Source organism: Malus sylvestris, chromosome 10 (genome assembly GCF_916048215.2).
Source record: "Malus sylvestris chromosome 10, drMalSylv7.2, whole genome shotgun sequence".
NCBI lineage: Eukaryota > Viridiplantae > Streptophyta > Magnoliopsida > Rosales > Rosaceae > Malus > Malus sylvestris.
The window spans coordinates 32293224-32311163 of NC_062269.1; the positions used below are offsets into that span (position 1 = coordinate 32293224).

The following is a 17940-nucleotide window of genomic DNA, read 5'->3' on the forward strand; positions in this document are numbered from 1 at the left end:
GTCGTTTCACTTTTACCCCAAGAAAGAACTAAAAGTTCTTATGAGTTATGTGAGCAGTAGTTCTTAAGCTTATGAGAAAAAGTAAATTCGACAAAAGTAATTTTTATGCTTATATGCAGATGTAGTTCGGACATAAGTAGTTTCGGCAGAAGCACTGGCAAAGATCTAACAAGAATCTACTGGACCCATGTTTTGTGCTTGTTTTTTAAATCTTTTACGTTGTTAGGAGTGAGACTTGATGTAAAGGAGATGGAGATGTGTGTGTCTCACATAAGTTGCCCACTTTAGTGATATAAACTATATTCCAAGTTCAAGTTGATGAGGATTGAGGAGGGGTGGGGCTGCTGAGTAATGGACGGCATAGCATATGGATCCAATTAAGAGAGGGGGCATGGGGGCCATGATGCAACCCCAAAACTTTCGTCCCTCGTGAAAAGGGACACTCATCATGTATGTAAATTGTACCACACCACTCCATCATCTTGGAATTACGTTGCTTCGCTATTTCCTTTCTTCTGTTGTTTCATTCTAACATATATATTTTTGATATTAACTTGGCTTTTCAGTTGTTGATGAGGAATTCCTACTCAATTTCCTTCGTGATCGATTAATGAAACTTTAGGCTTACGATCAAAATAATTAATATTATAAATTACTTTGAAAAAATCAATAAAATAAGAGATCATTTAGTCATCAAACTGTAAAAAAATAAATTTATGAACGGTCTATTTATTTTCTACCATTGATTGATTAAACGACCTTAGTTTTAATTAACTTTTTTTAGAGATGATCTTTGCAAATTGATTTGTAATATAAACGATTCCGATTATAATGTCGAATACTAAGTAATTAAGAAGAAACTCCTCTTCAATCTTAAGGAGCCAACCTCCTCTCTATAGTTTTTTTTCAAGCTTAGGACAATTAGGGACCCCACAGGGTCACTCACATATCACAATCACTTAAGAAATTTGATAGGACCTTGGAGTCAAATTAGAATTTAAGGTGCATGGTCCCAATTTAGCATTTATTAATAAACATGGAACACAAGTCTAAAAGAGGAACCGAACCCTAATGAACCCCCCATCCCAAATACAAAAGTCTTCAGATTAAAGTGTACATTTAATTATTTACTCAAATGGGGGCAAGATTTGAAAACTGCAAAGGGACATTGGTAAAAAAAGAAGCATTTGCCTAAATGCGTGACTGGCTTGTTCTGAATTTTACCATGCAAAGAGTAATGGGTTAAACGTTATGTTTTGAAAGGTGGGGTGTTTAAAGAGAAAAGGCATGCATAAAACAGTGACCTAGAAATCATATATTTCTTTTTATGTGGGGAATATCATTGATCTGCCAACGGCATGGCCCATGAGTCTACTTTAATTTGCAAGGTTTGATGGATGGGTGGATGGATGGAGTAAATCTAAAGACAGAGACATTATTTATTGCATATTTGAATCCAGAAAAGAAAACCCCACTATGAAAAAAAACAAGTTAAAAAGCAAGAAAAAAGAGCAAATAGTTGCAAAAACTATTCTTTTCTTTTTCTTTTTGTTTACAGAGTTGGATTTTGACATGACAGAGAGGGTTGGTGCCTGTGTGCAATTGTAAACAAACATCAACTTCTTCCACTAGCTAGCATAACATGTATCCATGACAGACAGACTTACTTAGGACCCAGTCTTCTTTTCTCACCCCCGGCCCCATGGATGATATAATATATCTAGGTCATGGAGATTATGGTTGCAAACCAAACCCTAGCTCCCCAATCCCCATCTTCGGTTAAATCATTATGTCCTCTCTCTCTCTCTCTCTCTCTCTCTCAGAGTGTTAGTGTTGGTGTGTGCCCACTCAGTACTCACATCAAGCAAAATCATGGATCATTTTACTGGTGAGAACTTTTGCAGTGGTGCCCTAGTTTGGACAAGAAGGATTACATGCCTACTTTAGACAAAGTACCCACTAATGTATCATGGAGATTATGGTTGCAAACCAAACCCTAGCTCCCCAATCCCCATCTTCGGTTAAATCATTATGTCCTCTCTCTCTCTCTCTCTCAGAGTGTTAGTGTTGGTGTGTGCCCACTCAGTACTCACATCAAGCAAAATCATGGATCGTTTTACTGGTGAGAACTTTTGCAGTGGTGCCCTAGTTTGGACAAGAAGGATTACATGCCTACTTTAGACAAAGTACCCACTAATGTATAGAAAGAGAGAGAGAGAGAGAGAGAGAGAGAGAGAGAGAGAGAGAGAGAGAGATGAATTTTCAATGTGAAAGGACATAATGGAGGCAGGGGATATAATAGGTTGGTTTTGGAGTCTTCGGAGGACTAAATGTAGATAAAGTGATTCTACAGAAGTATGATCGCTATCATGAACCAAAAGAAAGATATCAATGTACTATGATTTTATCATCTTTCTTTTTTCATTCTCACTTTTTCCTATACATCAATCTCGTTCTCTTGAACTTTACAGTTTAATAAAATTGTGGTAACTCACCGTTTAATTTTAATATAATAATTATTGACTACTTATTTTTTGTAGTTGTATTTTCTCATTTACTACTGAATTAAAATTAAACGATGAATTATCATAATTTTTCTTTATCATGAGTTCTAACCAATATATATATTGATATATAGATAGATATACTTCCCCTCTCCTGCTTTATGAAAGTTGCAGAACTAACAGTATTGAAGTAAGCATGAAACTTGGAGTTGAAGGTGACAATTCGAGAAGAATACCAATAAGTGGACTGGAGAGGATAGAGAGAGGGAGAGAGATTTGGTATTATTGTCACCAATGTGGTAGTGCATGCACAGCAGAGCCATCGACTTGTCGACACCTTATGGGGTGCATGACATCCGGGGATAATATATTTGGGCCCATTCATCATGGAGCTGGCTAGCAGTAGCAGCCTAGCACAATAACATTGGTTTTTCAAGGGAATTCAAAGCTCTCCAATTGGATCATCACCATTTGTCCTTTTCCACCTAAATCACATTCTTTGGTTTATATTAGTATACAGTTAAAATGCACTAAAACTTGCCAAGTAATGTAGATCAATGTGAGTGTAAGCACTTTTCTGGCATATTATATGGTTCCCAAGAGCCTTAAGGAAAAAACGAAGCAATGGTGTATTGTTAATCGATTTCAAATTGTAAATATAAAAATGTTTTGACACTTGTTAATGAATATCATATTGACGGGAGAATGGACCTTAAGTGAGTTTATAAGTAAGTTGGGCTACTCCTTATATTGTCAATTAATTTTAAGGAAAACTAATGAAAAGAACTTGAAAACTTTGAGTTTTAACGATTAGGACAAAATAAAGGGTAAAGTGAATAGTACCAGGTTTGACTTTTTAGTGTAAAAATATGGTTTTTCGTTAAAGTGAACAGTACCACGTCTTTTTGTTAAAACTCTCTTGATTTTATGAAGGAATCTCAATATTTTTCTTGGCATTAAAGCAAGTTGTTCCATATGTGAATTCCAACGGCCACACGTGCTCCACGTCACTAAATTTGTGTTGTCCACATGTTTGGCTTGAAAAAATTTGCCAAACGTGAGAAAGCGTGTTGAGAATGACTACCACAATTATGAGAGAAGAAACATTCCATGAACTTATCAGTAAGTTGAGATACCCCCCACTACCAATTCATTTTATAGTAGAAGCTCAACTTTCTTCATTAAGGTTTCAAGTATTATGGTTCCAGGATACCGCCCGGGATTTAAATTTTGGAGTTGGGGAAATATCATTAGCATCAAGGAGTGCGTAGTTGCTTGTTAATCAAATATTTTATGGCGGCAAAAACATCATTAGCATCAAGGAGTGCGTAGTTTTACTTCAGTATTTTACTTTTCATTCTTTGCGATTTAACTCATGTAGTTTACTAATACGATGAACTTCTAAAAGTACACACATGACCTTGTAGGTCTATTTATTTTTCCTTTTCAAAAAGAAAGAAGCAAATAAATTATTCTCTTTAAATTAATACTATTAGTCTATCATAAGGGTAAATAGCGACAATTAAAATTACATAGACGTAGGTGAAAGGGATGTGCTTTAATTTTCTGTTAATTTATGTCCTTTGATTTTCTTTAATTCAGTCGATCCGATAATCGCAAATAAAAGGAGTGTGCGAGAAGTAAAAAAAAAATAGGCCTAATCGGATAAATGGTCTCCGTGGTCATAAGGTATTCGGATGATAGCCCCTGTGGTAAAAAAATTCGGATTTAAACCCTTGTGGTCTAAGTCTGTTAGGATTTATGCCCTTCTGTTAAATAATGCTGACGTGGCTGCCAAATGTCTGCCACGTGGCAAAAATAATAATTTTTAATTTTTTTAAAAAAAAAACCTGAATTTTTACAAAAAAAAAAAGAAAAACCCCGCCCTCCCATGATATATATATATATATATATATATATTTTTTTGGTAAAAATTCAGGTTTTTTTTTTAAAAAATAAAATAAAAAATATTATTTTTGCCATGTGGCAGGCATTTGGCAGCCACGTGGCATATATGTGGCAGCCACGTCAGCATTATTTAACAGAAGGGCATAAATCCTAACAGACTTAGACCACAGGGGTTTAAATCCTAACAGACTTAGACCACAGGGGTTTAAATCAGAATTTTTTTACCACAGGGGCTATCATCCGAATACCTTATGACCACGGGGACCATTTATCTAATTAGGCCAAAAAAATATGAAGATAGCACATCGCTAAGTGAAATTGAACCGAACTAGGGGACCAAAATCATTATTTCGACTCATTTCAAGTTACACGCAGTGCCAGTGCACCGTAAGTACCATAAATAACAATTGATTGTCAGCTACAAAACCTTTTTGGTGGGTTGGAACTGGAAGCTTTGCCTTATTTAACAAAACAAATATGGGCCCATAAGAAACAACAGATCCAGACTATGAGTTAAGATGTTGGGCCTATTGTTGGGCTCCACAATGAACCCTACCGCAAGCAATCAACAATCGAAAGAAAATGATTAAAAAAAAAAAAAAATCTGGCTTTCCACGTTTAAAATAAATGGAAAGTGACTTGACAGGAAATACAGGTCACACCACACGAATGATCTCTGCATAATGCATTTGACACTCTGGTGGTCGACACAGATATTTCAGTCGAGCATCATATATTATTAACAGCAAAATATACAAAATGTTGTAAACATTCCTAGTTTAAGTATGATTGTGTAAATCCTAGATAAGATTTGATTCTAGTTATCCTTTCCTATTACAACTTGTATTACTTGGAGAAGAAGGAATATCTTCTCTCCCTTTACTACTATAAATAAAGGCACAATGTAGGAGGGATAACAACACACACATTCCCCTACAATTCTACAAACACACATCTCTCTCCTCTCTCTCTCTGCCGCCGGCCCTAGTCCCTCTGTCAGATAAAATAGACCACAACACGTTATCAGCACGCTCCTACCGCTGCGCTTAGGAATCTGACGTTGGAGATATTTTTTTCTGCATCAAACCAGTTCATCCATATCATCACGCAATCAGGTTCTTTCCAAACAACGGCTTTTAACTCGATATTTTGCAAGCCCTGATAGCATGAACATTCACCATGATGCATGACCCAACTTTACGTTTTACGTATTTTAGATTCTACGTAAATTGTGTATGCTTCATAATCAAAATTGCTACAATTATGTGAATTTGATATTTGTCATGAATTGAATCCTACATATGTACATGCATTGAAACTATTATTTGCATATGCATCAACGTAAATATGTGATTCATTGAATTTTACATGCATATAATTATAATTGAATTGAAAAAAAAAAACAAAAACAAAAAACATTTTTTTGCGATTGGGATATGAGTTCTTTCGAACCCGTGACCACCATCCTGCAGATGGGGTATCACACGCAAATCAGAGAGCATTCAGCTCTCCTTGTTCCCAGAAACCCACGGAGCCAAGCCCCAAAAACCCAAAATCCCGACACCCTTCATGGTGTCCCCCGATCATGGAGTGGCCTACAACCACAACCACGAACCTATTGGTTCTTGCTATAAACGACCTGAAGTCGTCCCATGTCGGTAATTGAACCGAGATTCACCGGAATCTCGTCGGAATTTTTTTTTTTTTTTTTTTGAAAAATTCGATTTCAATTTTTTTTAGGGTTTTATAGTTGTTGAAACGTTGAGATTTTCTTATCTCCGTGATTGTCCACGACAACCATGACTCACCCTAAGTCCCAACAACCCCGACGCCGTCAAAATTTTCCGGCTTTCTTCTTCGGCATCGCACACCCAGCACGGCTGGGATTTCTTTTGGGTCTCTTTCCCGAACCCTACTCGGGCTCTGTCTCTCGGCCCGTGTAACAAAAGAAAAAAAAAACAATTTTTTTTTTTGCTGGGCTCACTTGCAGCGGCCCAGCCCACAAAGAAAACAATTTTTTTATTTTCTTGGGCTCGCCTGCAGCGGCCCATACCGAAAAAAAGAGAAATTTTTTTTTAGGGCTGCACACAGCAGCACATTCCCTTCTCACCCCGTGGGCCTGCAGCCTACACCCGAGGGTCCTCGGCCTATATTTTTAGGCCCCGAGATTTTATTATTTAATTTTTTTTTAAAATAATATGGGTTTTTATATTTTCACCCACACTTTAATTTGGCCCCGAAGACCAAAAATAAATTAATTCACTTATCATTATACAATATTTCTGCATATATTCTTTGCATATTTGTTTGCATATATATTTGTGTTTGCCTGCAGGAATATATGAACCTGAAGTTCATAATTACTTTGAAACCCGAAGTTTCTTATACACATGCCTTGTTTGAAAACCCGAAGTTTTCACTTAAATATATCACCCATGAAAACCCGAAGTTTTTCATGCAAAATTAAACTAATACATGTCTATTAGAACCTGTATGTTCTACTCCTATGTGAATGGATTGATTTTTCTCCATTACACTAACCACATCTTGTTCATCCATTTTGTGATAGGAACATGTCGAATTTGAACAAACTCGACTTCACCGCTTTGGAGGTTTCTGGAAGGAACTACCTCAAGTGGGTTCAAGATGTGAAGCTCCACCTCACTGCAAAGAACTTACGTCCTGCTATTGAAGAAGCAACAGATAAACCTGTTGGCGAGGCTGAAAAAGCCACTGCTATGATCTTCATTCGAAGACATATCCATGACGCTCTACAAACTGAGTACCTTGCTGAGGAGGATCCACGTGCATTATGGGTCGCTTTGGCTGATCGTTTCGATCACCAAAAGGACATATTCTTGCCTGAAGCAAGACACGACTGGCAGCACTTGCGCTTCCAAGACTTTAAGTCTGTGAATGAATATAATTCTGAAGTTTGTCGAATCCGATCACTTCTCAAGTTTTGCAATGAAACTTTGACTGAAGAGGATCTCCTGGAGAAGACCTACTCGACCTTCTCTGCTTCTAATATTGTCCTGCAGCAACAATATAGAGCTCAGAAGTTCACTAAGTTCTCGGATTTGATCTCTGTTTTACTTCTTGCTGAAAAGCAGAACTAGCTGTTGATGAAGAATCATCAAGCTCGACCTACTGGGGCTACTGCTGTGCCTGAAGCACATTATAGCACTAATCAGCACCCAAAACGCCAAAAGATGCGTGGTAAGGGCGGCCAGAAGCCATCCCACCAAGGTCAACAGAGCCAAGGCCCATCTAAGGGAGGAAACAAAGCCCAGAAGCGCCCAAACCTCGCTCCCAAGGCCCCGAACTTCAAGAATAAGGGCAAAGCACCTGCCACAATGAATGACGATATGTGCTATCGTTGTGGTTCCAAGAACCATTGGTCCCGTATTTGCCGTGCTCCCAAGAAGGTTGTGGATGCATATCATTCTCGTCGTACGAAGTTTGAATCAAACTTCCTACAAGTGGACGAACCGGAGACTACAAAGATGGAGGTTTCTGATTTTCAGGAGGATACCACTCCTATGGAAGATTAGAATCTTAGACATAGACTTATTTTTCAGTTAAAATAAGACAATTGGGGCCAAATTCCACCTTGTGGCCGAACCCCACCTTGTTTTTTGGTTGATTTTTGAACAATTTTCCTTTATGTTTTGGATTATTAGTTGGCGATTTATTTTGGATATTAAGTTTTTAATCCTTGAATAAATGAAATTATTTTGAATTGATACTTGTTTTTATAAACTTTTATGCATGTGACCGATTCAAATTAATTTTTCATTCTAGGTATGACTAGTGGGAAAGTTAGTTGTCTGGCAGATAGTGCAACCACGCATACTGTTTTGCGTGAACGCATCTATTTCACTAACTTCGTACCTAAGAATGCACCTCTGACAACCCTCTCAGGCCCATCCAACCTGATCGAAGGATACGGTAAGGCACGTATAATGTTGTCCAATGGTACAATTTTGACCATTGCTGAGGCACTCTATTCTCCACGTTCCGGAAGAACGTTACTAAGTTTCAAGGACATTAGCGATAACAATTACCACGCTGAAACCCACGTAGAAAACGGAGTTGAATTTCTGTGCGTAACTTCCTACGAATATGGCCAGAAGCGTATTCTAGAGAAGATGGAGCGTAACCCGAGTGGTCTGTATACTACGACCATACGCCCCATAGAATGCCACTATGTGGCCGGCCCTACCACAGGGACCGCGCACGAAATTACACTTTGGCATGATCGTTTGGGACATCCTGGACGAATAGCGATACGCCGTATCCTCAAAACTTCACACGGGCATCCACTAACCCGAAGCTTAGGTTCGATCCATGAAATTGCATGTCAAACATGTTCTATGGGAAAGCTTATTACTAAGCCTTCTTATGACAAGATTCGTTCGAATCCTCCCATTTTTCTACAACGGATTCAGGGGGACATTTGTGGACCGATTCAACCTCCCTGCGGACCATTTAGATATTTTATGGTTTTGGTTGACGCTTCTACACGTTGGTCACACGTGTGATTGTTGTCCACAAGGAACGCTGCATTCTCCAAACTGTTGGCTCAGGTTATCAAGCTCAGGGCTCACCACCCTGATTATCCGATCAAATCTATTCGATTGGATAATGCTGGAGAATTCACATCTAAAACTTTTGATAACTATTGCATGTCGGTTGGGGTTGAAGTTGAACATCCTGTACCCCATGTTCACACCCAGAACGGCCTGGCAGAGGCTTTCATTAAGCGTTTACAAATGATTGCTCGATCGTTGGTCATACGTACCAAGCTCCCGATCGCTGCTTGGGGCCATGCAATATTGCACGCAGCAAAGTTGGTCCGCCTGAGGCCTGTTGCGACACAACCATTTAGTGCCCTTCAGTTGGTCACCGGATGCGAACCCGACATATCGCATCTGCGCGTTTTTGGTTGTGCGGTCTATGTGCCGATCTCGCCGCCCTTACGTACAAAAATGGGGCCTCAGCGAAGGATGGGAATCTATGTCGGATATGATTCTCCTTCGATTTCCACGTACATTAGCGGCTAGCCAATCATCTGCCCCTACACAAAAGCGTGGCAGACCCCTTGGTTCAAAGGATTCACACCCCCGGAAGAGGAAAACCACGGCACAAGGTCCTGAAGAGCCTACCGTGAATCCGACTATCGCTTACTCATTTTACCCAACTCATGAGGAAATTCTAGATTATGGAAGCGTCCTTGAAGAGACGAATCCTCCTCCCGAGAATCGTGAGATTTCGGTCTATTATGCTAGCTTAGATGATGTGTGGCGTAGAAATGAGATGATTGTCGACGATGCATTAGCATTTGCAGTAGCTACTGAGATCATGTTGAGCGATGACATTGAACCGCGTTCCGTTGATGAATGTCAACGTAGAGCTGATTGGTCAAACTGGAAACAAGCAATCCAAGTCGAACTTGATTCACTTGCGAAACGTAAGGTGTTTGGACCTGTAGTTCCTACTCCTCCACATGTGAAGCCCGTTGGCTACAAGTGGGTTTTCGTTCGGAAGCGTAATGAGAAGAACGAAATTGTGCGTTACAAAGCTCGTCTTGTAGCACAAGGTTTCTCACAACGCCCCGGGATTGACTATGACGAAACTTACTCACCCGTTATGGATGTGATTACTTTTCGATACCTTATCAGTTTGGTAGTTTCCGAAAAACTGGATATGCAGCTGATGGACATAGTAACCGCGTATCTCTATGGGGATCTTGATACGGAAATTTATATGAAAGTTCCCGAAGGACTTACATTGACTGGTTCAAATATTTCCAAACCCCGGAACACGCTCTCAATTCGGCTGAGGCGTTCACTATACGGTTTGAAACAATCCGGAAGAATGTGGTATAACCATTTAAGTGAGTATTTGACTAGTCAGGGATATGTGAATAACGAACTATGCCCTTGTGTGTTCATTAAGAAGTCACATTCCGGATTTGCGATTGTTGCAGTATATGTCGATGACATGAATCTCATCGGAACTCCTGAAGAGCTCGCGAGAACTGCTTCGCACCTGAAGTCGGAATTTGAGATGAAAGATCTAGGTAAGACTCGATACTGTCTCGGTCTCGAGATAGAGCATTGTTCGGATGGAATCCTAGTACATCAATCGAACTACACCCAGAAGGTGTTGCGCCGTTTTAATGAGGATAAAGCGAAGCCTTCGAGTACTCCTATGGTCGTTCGTACGCTAGATGCAAAGCGAGATCCCTTCCGTCCGAAGGACGATGATGAAGAGATTTTGGAGCCTGAAGTTCCTTATCTAAGTGCGATAGGCGCTTTATTGTACTTAGCTCAATGCACTAGACCCGACATCTCCTTCGCTGTTAATCTTTTGGCAAGATACAGCAATGCACCAACACGCAGACATTGGACTGGCGTGAAAGACATCTTCCGTTACCTTAAGGGTACTACGGATTTGGGCTTATTCTATCCCTACGAATCCTCGAGTGATGCCGCACCCTATGCTCATCGGGTTGATTCTCGCCTTGTTGGTTATGCCGACGCTGGATACTTATCTGATCCGCACAAGGCGCGTTCTCAAACGGGTTATGTCTTTACCGTTGGAGGCACCGCAATATCTTGGAGGTCAACTAAACAGACCTTAGTTGCCACTTCGTCTAACCATGCTGAAATTCTCGCCTTACATGAAGCAACTCGGGAATGCGTTTGGTTGAGAGCAGTAGTGGGCCATATTTGAAGCTCCTATGATCTTCATCCCGCCGTTAATGCCCCGACGACGAGTTTTGAAGACAACGCAGCTTGCATCGAACAGCTCAAGAAGGGTTACATCAAAGGAGACAACACCAAGCATATTGCGCCGAAGTTCTTCTTTACACATCAACAACAAGAGCATCAGAAGATTGAAGTCACGCAAATCCGATCACAAGACAATCTGGCCGACCTCTTCACCAAATCACTACCGAAGGCGACGTTTCAGAAGCTTGTTCATGGAATTGGTATGCGTAAACTTTCTGAGTTGTAACTTTGCTATTTCTCTTTGGAATTATGTCAAACTCAGGGGGAGTATCTTCTAGATACTTGCTTGATCTTAATGTACTCTTTTTCCCTACGATTAGGAGCATTTTTCCCACTGGGTTTTTGCTACCTAACTAGGTTTTAACGAGGCACCCACCTTGGGCTGGTCATATCCCTGATGACGTCCTGTAGACGTTTCTTTTGACTTTGCATTTCTCACGCATTTTTCCTTAGACTATGGATTTTGTCCCTACTTGGGTTTTTGCCATAGCCTTAGGGTTTTTAGTGAGACTTACTACTTATGCAAGTTCCTACCTTATTGAGAATAAGCGTTGTTCCTTGGAATCAATGCCGACGAGTCGACTTCCTCAACTTCTGCATGATGCTGAATCTACCTTGAGTATTTACCCACTCAAGGGGGAGTGTTGTAAACATTCCTAGTTTAAGTATGATTGTGTAAATCCTAGATAAGATTTGATTCTAGTTATCCTTTCTTATTACAACTTGTATTACTTGGAGAAGAAGGAATATCTTCTCTCCCTTTACTACTATAAATAAAGGCACAATGTAGGAGGGATAACAACACACACATTCCCCTACAATTCTACAAACACACATCTCTCTCCTCTCTCTCTCTGCCGCCGGCCCTAGTCCCTCTGTCAGATAAAATAGACCACAACACAAAATACTTTTTGGTTTTTTTGTTTTTAACTTTTTAACATTTTACAATTGATGATGATGAACAGACACAAATGAGTAAACAGAAAAACAAAAACAAAAAGAAAAATTTAAATCAAGCTTCCCATGTGTCGGTACACTTTCTGTGTTATTGAATTTCAATTGAAGAATTTTCTACCAATGTCATTTTCATGATTTAGATCATGCGAAAGATACACAATTTGCTTGTAGGAACTAAAATCATATAATTATCGTTGCTAGTCATAAATTTGAAATTGTCAAGAACAAGATATGCTGACAATTTATATAGGTTTTTATAACTTAAATGAGATTTTGGAGGAAACTTAAACGTAAATTGAAAGAAGCTCGATGGTAATTAGTTTGAGAATATATAAGAGTTTGAAGAGTTCTTTTGATCCTCAAAACACCAACTTATACAAAATGCACTCGTTACACATGAAAACAAACTTACTTTGAAGATATATGACATCTCTGCAAACATCTAAACGGCATAAACAACATTAACATACTTTTAACAAAATGCAAACTGATTATTTCGGGCGTTTGAATAGAATTAGCACAGATCCATCAGTATCAATTATCAAAGTACCCAACACCAACATCAAAGAACGACCCAGCATGCTATATTGGTATACATGAATTCTTTTGTTCTGAAACAGAAAACAACTGGAAGGAAATACACTCACGTTTTTTAGGAAAAGATATATAACAAGTTTGCTTAGACAATCTAAGGATCACTACACAGATGATTAAATGTTGTCATCTGATTCGTCAGGTATCTTAAAAAGAAAAAAAAAATCATCAGCTGAAATCTATATCCTTGCGAGTTGATGGGACCATAGCCATCCTGAGCCTGGACATAACATTTGTGATGATTTTACTGAAATCTAATAGAGCAGAACTAATATTAGCTTATTAAAAATAGTCACAGCCACAGGCTAAAATTTCAGAGATAAGGAACTTGGTTGCTACTACTTTTTTCTAAGTTTTACTTCTATAGTTCAATCTTTAACATAACATATGTTAAATTTGCAGTATGAAGAAAACTTACGCAAAGTTTTGTACTCTGAGGGCCTTAGTTGTAGGGGTTTCAAAGATTCACATACACGAACTCTCATTTGAGATGTACTTATCCAATGTCTACTAGTTATGTCCATCATTCAAAACACAACCAACTAGAAAGGGTATTTGATATTTCAAAGCACTCTAATTTGTTCTATAGTGCAAACCAACTACTTAACCTGGAAGGACATTGTGAGGATCGAGAGGTGATATGATTAAAATGATTCTGGATCAACAAACTTTGTAGCTTGACTAGGACAAAATCCAAACAGTTTTGTAAGTAACAAGTAGGTGTCTAATGAATTCAGATTTTCAGTCATTGTAGAACCATGCTGTGAACTATACACTTCTGCAATAATTTCATTTTGTTGTTCTCTTAAATGTAGAGATACCGTGCATGAAATTTTCAGTCACATATATAACGTAAGAATCCAAATTTACATTTAAAAAATCAATCTATGAAGAATGCATAACGTTACATGGATTGGTCTCTCTCCTACCGCTAAGCGCGACGAATTTATCATAAAATGACAACAGGGGACATTTGTTTATCAAATTCAATCCATCATAAGCTTCTTTAAGAAAAACAGTGCTCCTTGCACCCTTATTAGTTATGTAAAAGATACCAGGATGCTTTATCAGACAAAGGAGCAATTTAGAGGGTAAGAAATACTCTGAATGAAATGCTTCCAGTTGAGCAGATGTCATCCTCTTCTGCATTGTCAAGCTGAGTAGCTCATGAAGCACCGCCACCACCCGCTTCCTCGATTTGGGATCAGCAATGTCAAATCTCCTGGCATTCAAATATGGAGAAGGGAATTCCATTTTCTGCCACCTTTCAAGTTGCTCAAGATAACTAGTGTTTGGCCTAAAACCAGCAGGAAAATTCATTTGAAACGCATGTGGACCTAGAAAATTACCATCTTTGGATATCCTAACCTTCTTCCCCAATCCATAAGCCGCAGAAATTCCTTCATTGGCTAAATTTTCCTCACGAGCCGTGACTGCTAGTGAAGAATCCCAATTCTCCAAATGCAGAAAATCTTTTTCATAGACATCCTTAACCGAAAAGAATTCAGGGTACTTCGGAATCAATGATTTCTTGAAATCATTCGGCAAACCCAATTCGGATTCGATGAATTCAATGTTTTCGAGTGGAACGCGGCAATCAACTGACAACATCAACAACTTCCTCAAGTTTTTAACCAACATGGGTTCCAGCAGATCCTTGGCTGAAGCTTCTTCACCAGCAACTTTCTCAGCTTTCTCAGTGAGTGCAACAAAAGGAGGCGTTCTGTTGCCGCCGCCGACATAGAATATTGCAGGGTATTTTTCTATGACGGCCATGAAGTTCCACTTCTGAACAAACCCAACTTCTTTCTCGAGGTCCCTGAGAAGGAGAGACTGGTGTTTCTGCGACTGAATAATTGATTTCAGCTGTAAAATCAAGGCGGGCTTTTTCTGCAAGTCCATGACTTTGTCGAGTTCGTGGACTCTGTGGTATACCTTCTTCTTGGGTCTTCTTCCTCCGCTGGATTTGTGCTTCACCGGGACCCACATAGAACCTAATCTCTGACATGGGATTGGAGAAGGGGATGCGTATGCGTCCGTTTCGCACAGATGAGAGGTTTTGGGAAGCTGGTGAAAGCGCGGTAACGTGGTTCTCCTATGCATTTTGCGGGAACCGGTGAGCGTCTTTGGCGCAAAACATCGAACAGTTGGCGTGCAATGGCTGCCCAACGGTCACTTAGAAGTGCTCTGGATTTGTAGGGGATGGAAAGAGTAACGAGGTCTGGTAGCAGGCCTGGCAATGAAATGGCCTTTTGAGATAAATTCACAGGACTAAGAAATTGGGCCATGAAAAATCAGCCCTTTCGGCCCACATCAATATGGTAGCCATCCAAATATGTAATTGAATAACCCAAATTGTATTTCTACGATTCGAAACCTTCCTTCAAAGATCGTCGCCTATCCAAAAAAACAACAAAAAAATCACCAAAATCGGAAAACAAATGACAGTTATATTTGTGGTCATTTTCGTGTATATTCGGAGCACCGTATTTGTTTATCTTCTTCACTTAAATTGAAATTTTTAATGGTTTTATATTTGTCAACTATTTACAAGGGTGTTTTATGAATGATGAGATTATATAAACAATTGGGATCGTTAATAAATGTTACGGAGTGGTAAGGTACCCTCAAAAAATTAGTTTAAGAAAAAAAAATACCAAGCTCAATTACGTATTCACAAACTCACAAACTTTATTGCAAGGTGGGCCAATTACTATTAATGAATATCATACTTTTTCTCCAAAAATAAAAAAATAAAAAAAAATGGTTCCTCAATTCAATCATAACTGTCCATTTCCTGTTAATATTAAGTAGTCCGGACTAATGAAGAAAATTTGCATAACAATAAAACAATGTACAATATTCGGACATAGAAACTGAACATGAGCATGGTTAGTACTTCATCGATTGCATGGGAAATTAACCTTATATAGCCGCTTGCAGACCACGTTCCAATCTGTGCAACTGCTAACTCATTTTCAAACTCATATTCCAGCCTAACCAAACACTTGTTTCTCTCACAAACACCGATAATTGTTAAAACTGTTCATTCTTAAACTAATGTTGAGCAGCTACCAACTAGCTCTTCAGTTTAGTGTTACTTCTCGTCCTACCCGGCTGCACACAAACACCAATCCCCTTAGCTAACCACCTCCAGCTTGCTCTACAGTGTTGTGCTTCTCATCCACCCTTCATCTTCCACAAGCTTTCTACATCGGTACTCTGTAATCTCATCCTAATTGGATAACAAATACCAATAGTAAACACTAACTTATTGTGGTTTATATACTAAATGCAGCAAGCAAGCAAGATTTACTTTTCGAGCAGCATGTTCAGGGGACATGTATCGTATTTTTCATGTAAAATCAAGACAAAATAAAACATGAATTTTCTATCACATTGAAGGACTTAAAAAGTAAATTAGGTAAGGCCAATACCAGCTAAACATACGTGCATGCATGCATAGGAACAATTGTATTCCCCTTTCAAGCCCTTGGTTCAGATAAACTTGGATGTTCCAAATATAACTGCACAGATAGAGGTTGGCTACTCATTGACTTAATAGGGGTTATTAACGGAGGTTGTTGCCACTGCTTTGTATCTGTTGGAATCCACGACTCTGCATCCTTACTTGTACAAGCCTGAGGGAGTGATCGAAAGTAAGCAGTTATCTCCCACCTGCAATCTGTTAAAGACGAAAAGCTTACGTAGCTAGCCGTGATCGATCACTAAAGGAAACGAGACGTTAAACCAAACCATAGTTCATGATCCCAGAAACAATGTAAGCATCTGGTCAATAATTAACCAATTAAACCAAATCATTTGATAGAAAGCTTAAGGACTTACTCTGGGGAAGAGCCTTGGTAAGGGGTTCTGAGATAGGAAGCTTGATAAAAAATGACCTTAGTGAGAACTCCAGGTCAGATTCTTCCACCCTCGAGCCATACGATTGATTCACATTGAGCTTAAACATAAATCTTTCCACAGGGATGTTGTCACCGTTAAAGAAAATAACAGCTACTCTCTCCACGAGACCCTAGTTTGTAAGATGTATTTCTCCATCTCAGTGAAAATGTTCTTTAGTGGAAAAACAAAAGAAAAACATACAGAAAAAGTGGCAGAACTTTGGTTCAATTAGAAACGCAATCTTCAAACTTTTCACCCAATTTGGTTACAAATCATTTCTAAGCAAAGATGATAAGCTCATGTATAGAAAAAGTTTTAAAAGAAATAAATAAGTAAAGGGGCAACCTTTTGGATAAAAGGAAGAAGTCCCGAGACAGCGGAATGGATGTAATCTCTGAGTTCAGGGTGACGAGCTCTATGAACCACCAAATTCATATATTTCCTTCTTTCAAAAGTACCTTTACCAAAACACACCAACTATCAGAGTCTATCAGTAAATATCAGTTCAAACTGTAAAAATAATACAATTATCCATTATTCCAATAAGCCTCGTATGCAACTTGTGTAAGGGTTTAGTTAAGAAAATGGGGTTTTGCTTTCTGGGTAGGGTAATAAAGAAAAACAGAACCCAATACCATGAATTTCTCAGCAACCAAACAAGAAATTGGGGGGTGGGTGGGATAGGATTGAATGGAGGATTAGAAGAACAAACCTGGAGGGTAAATTCCTTTGAGGAAAACGACTGAAGTGATTGCAACCTCCAGGAATTCTACCAGAATCCGAGCTATCTCACCTGCACGATTTCAATTCGAATCAAGGAAACTGATTTATCAAAACCGAAAATTGAAACCGTTTGACAAGTAAAGAGAGAAGAATGTAAACCTTGAGGAGACTGACTGTCTTTGCGCTCCATCTCGATTTACCGTGTCTGCAGGTGCAAGGGTAAGTGCGTTCACAAAACTCAAGGCTCCCGCCATTTGGTGGGCTTTTGCTTGACGGACTTGGGTAATTTAATTTCAACCCACCAATTACACTTATTTAAAAGGGGATTTTGCACAAATCCAACTGAACTTGTAAACATGATTACCAATACCACATGAATGTTCGATTCTTAGTTTTTACCATCTGAATTCTCTTAATGTTGAAATCTACCACTTATGTTACTTTCTTTCTATTTTATCGTTAAAACATGTCACGCACCCCTCACATGAAGGGATATCTTTGTCAATTCACTTTCTAGAGCTCGCTGGAATTATTACGTACGAAGGCAA

The 17940-nt window shown here is 39.0% G+C and overlaps 2 protein-coding genes across 2 annotated transcripts; both read right to left on the minus strand.

The window, feature by feature from the left end:
• Positions 1-13586: 13586 nt before the first annotated feature.
• On the minus strand, positions 13587-14996 carry LOC126587826 (protein WHAT'S THIS FACTOR 1 homolog, chloroplastic-like). Its single transcript, XM_050252900.1, has one exon. It carries the CDS (start codon positions 14864-14866, stop codon positions 13649-13651), a length of 1218 nt encoding a protein of 405 aa, XP_050108857.1. The 5' UTR covers positions 14867-14996; the 3' UTR covers positions 13587-13648.
• A 542-nt stretch (positions 14997-15538) lies between these two features.
• LOC126587827 (DNA polymerase zeta processivity subunit) lies at positions 15539-17691 on the minus strand. The gene is made up of 6 exons (XM_050252902.1): positions 17552-17691; positions 17382-17462; positions 17015-17127; positions 16610-16799; positions 16201-16448; positions 15539-15998 (listed from the first exon to the last, which is right to left on the minus strand). Exons 1-5 carry the CDS (start codon positions 17580-17582, stop codon positions 16249-16251), a joined length of 615 nt encoding a protein of 204 aa, XP_050108859.1. The 5' UTR covers positions 17583-17691; the 3' UTR covers positions 15539-15998; positions 16201-16248.
• Between the last annotated feature and the right edge of the window lie 249 nt (positions 17692-17940).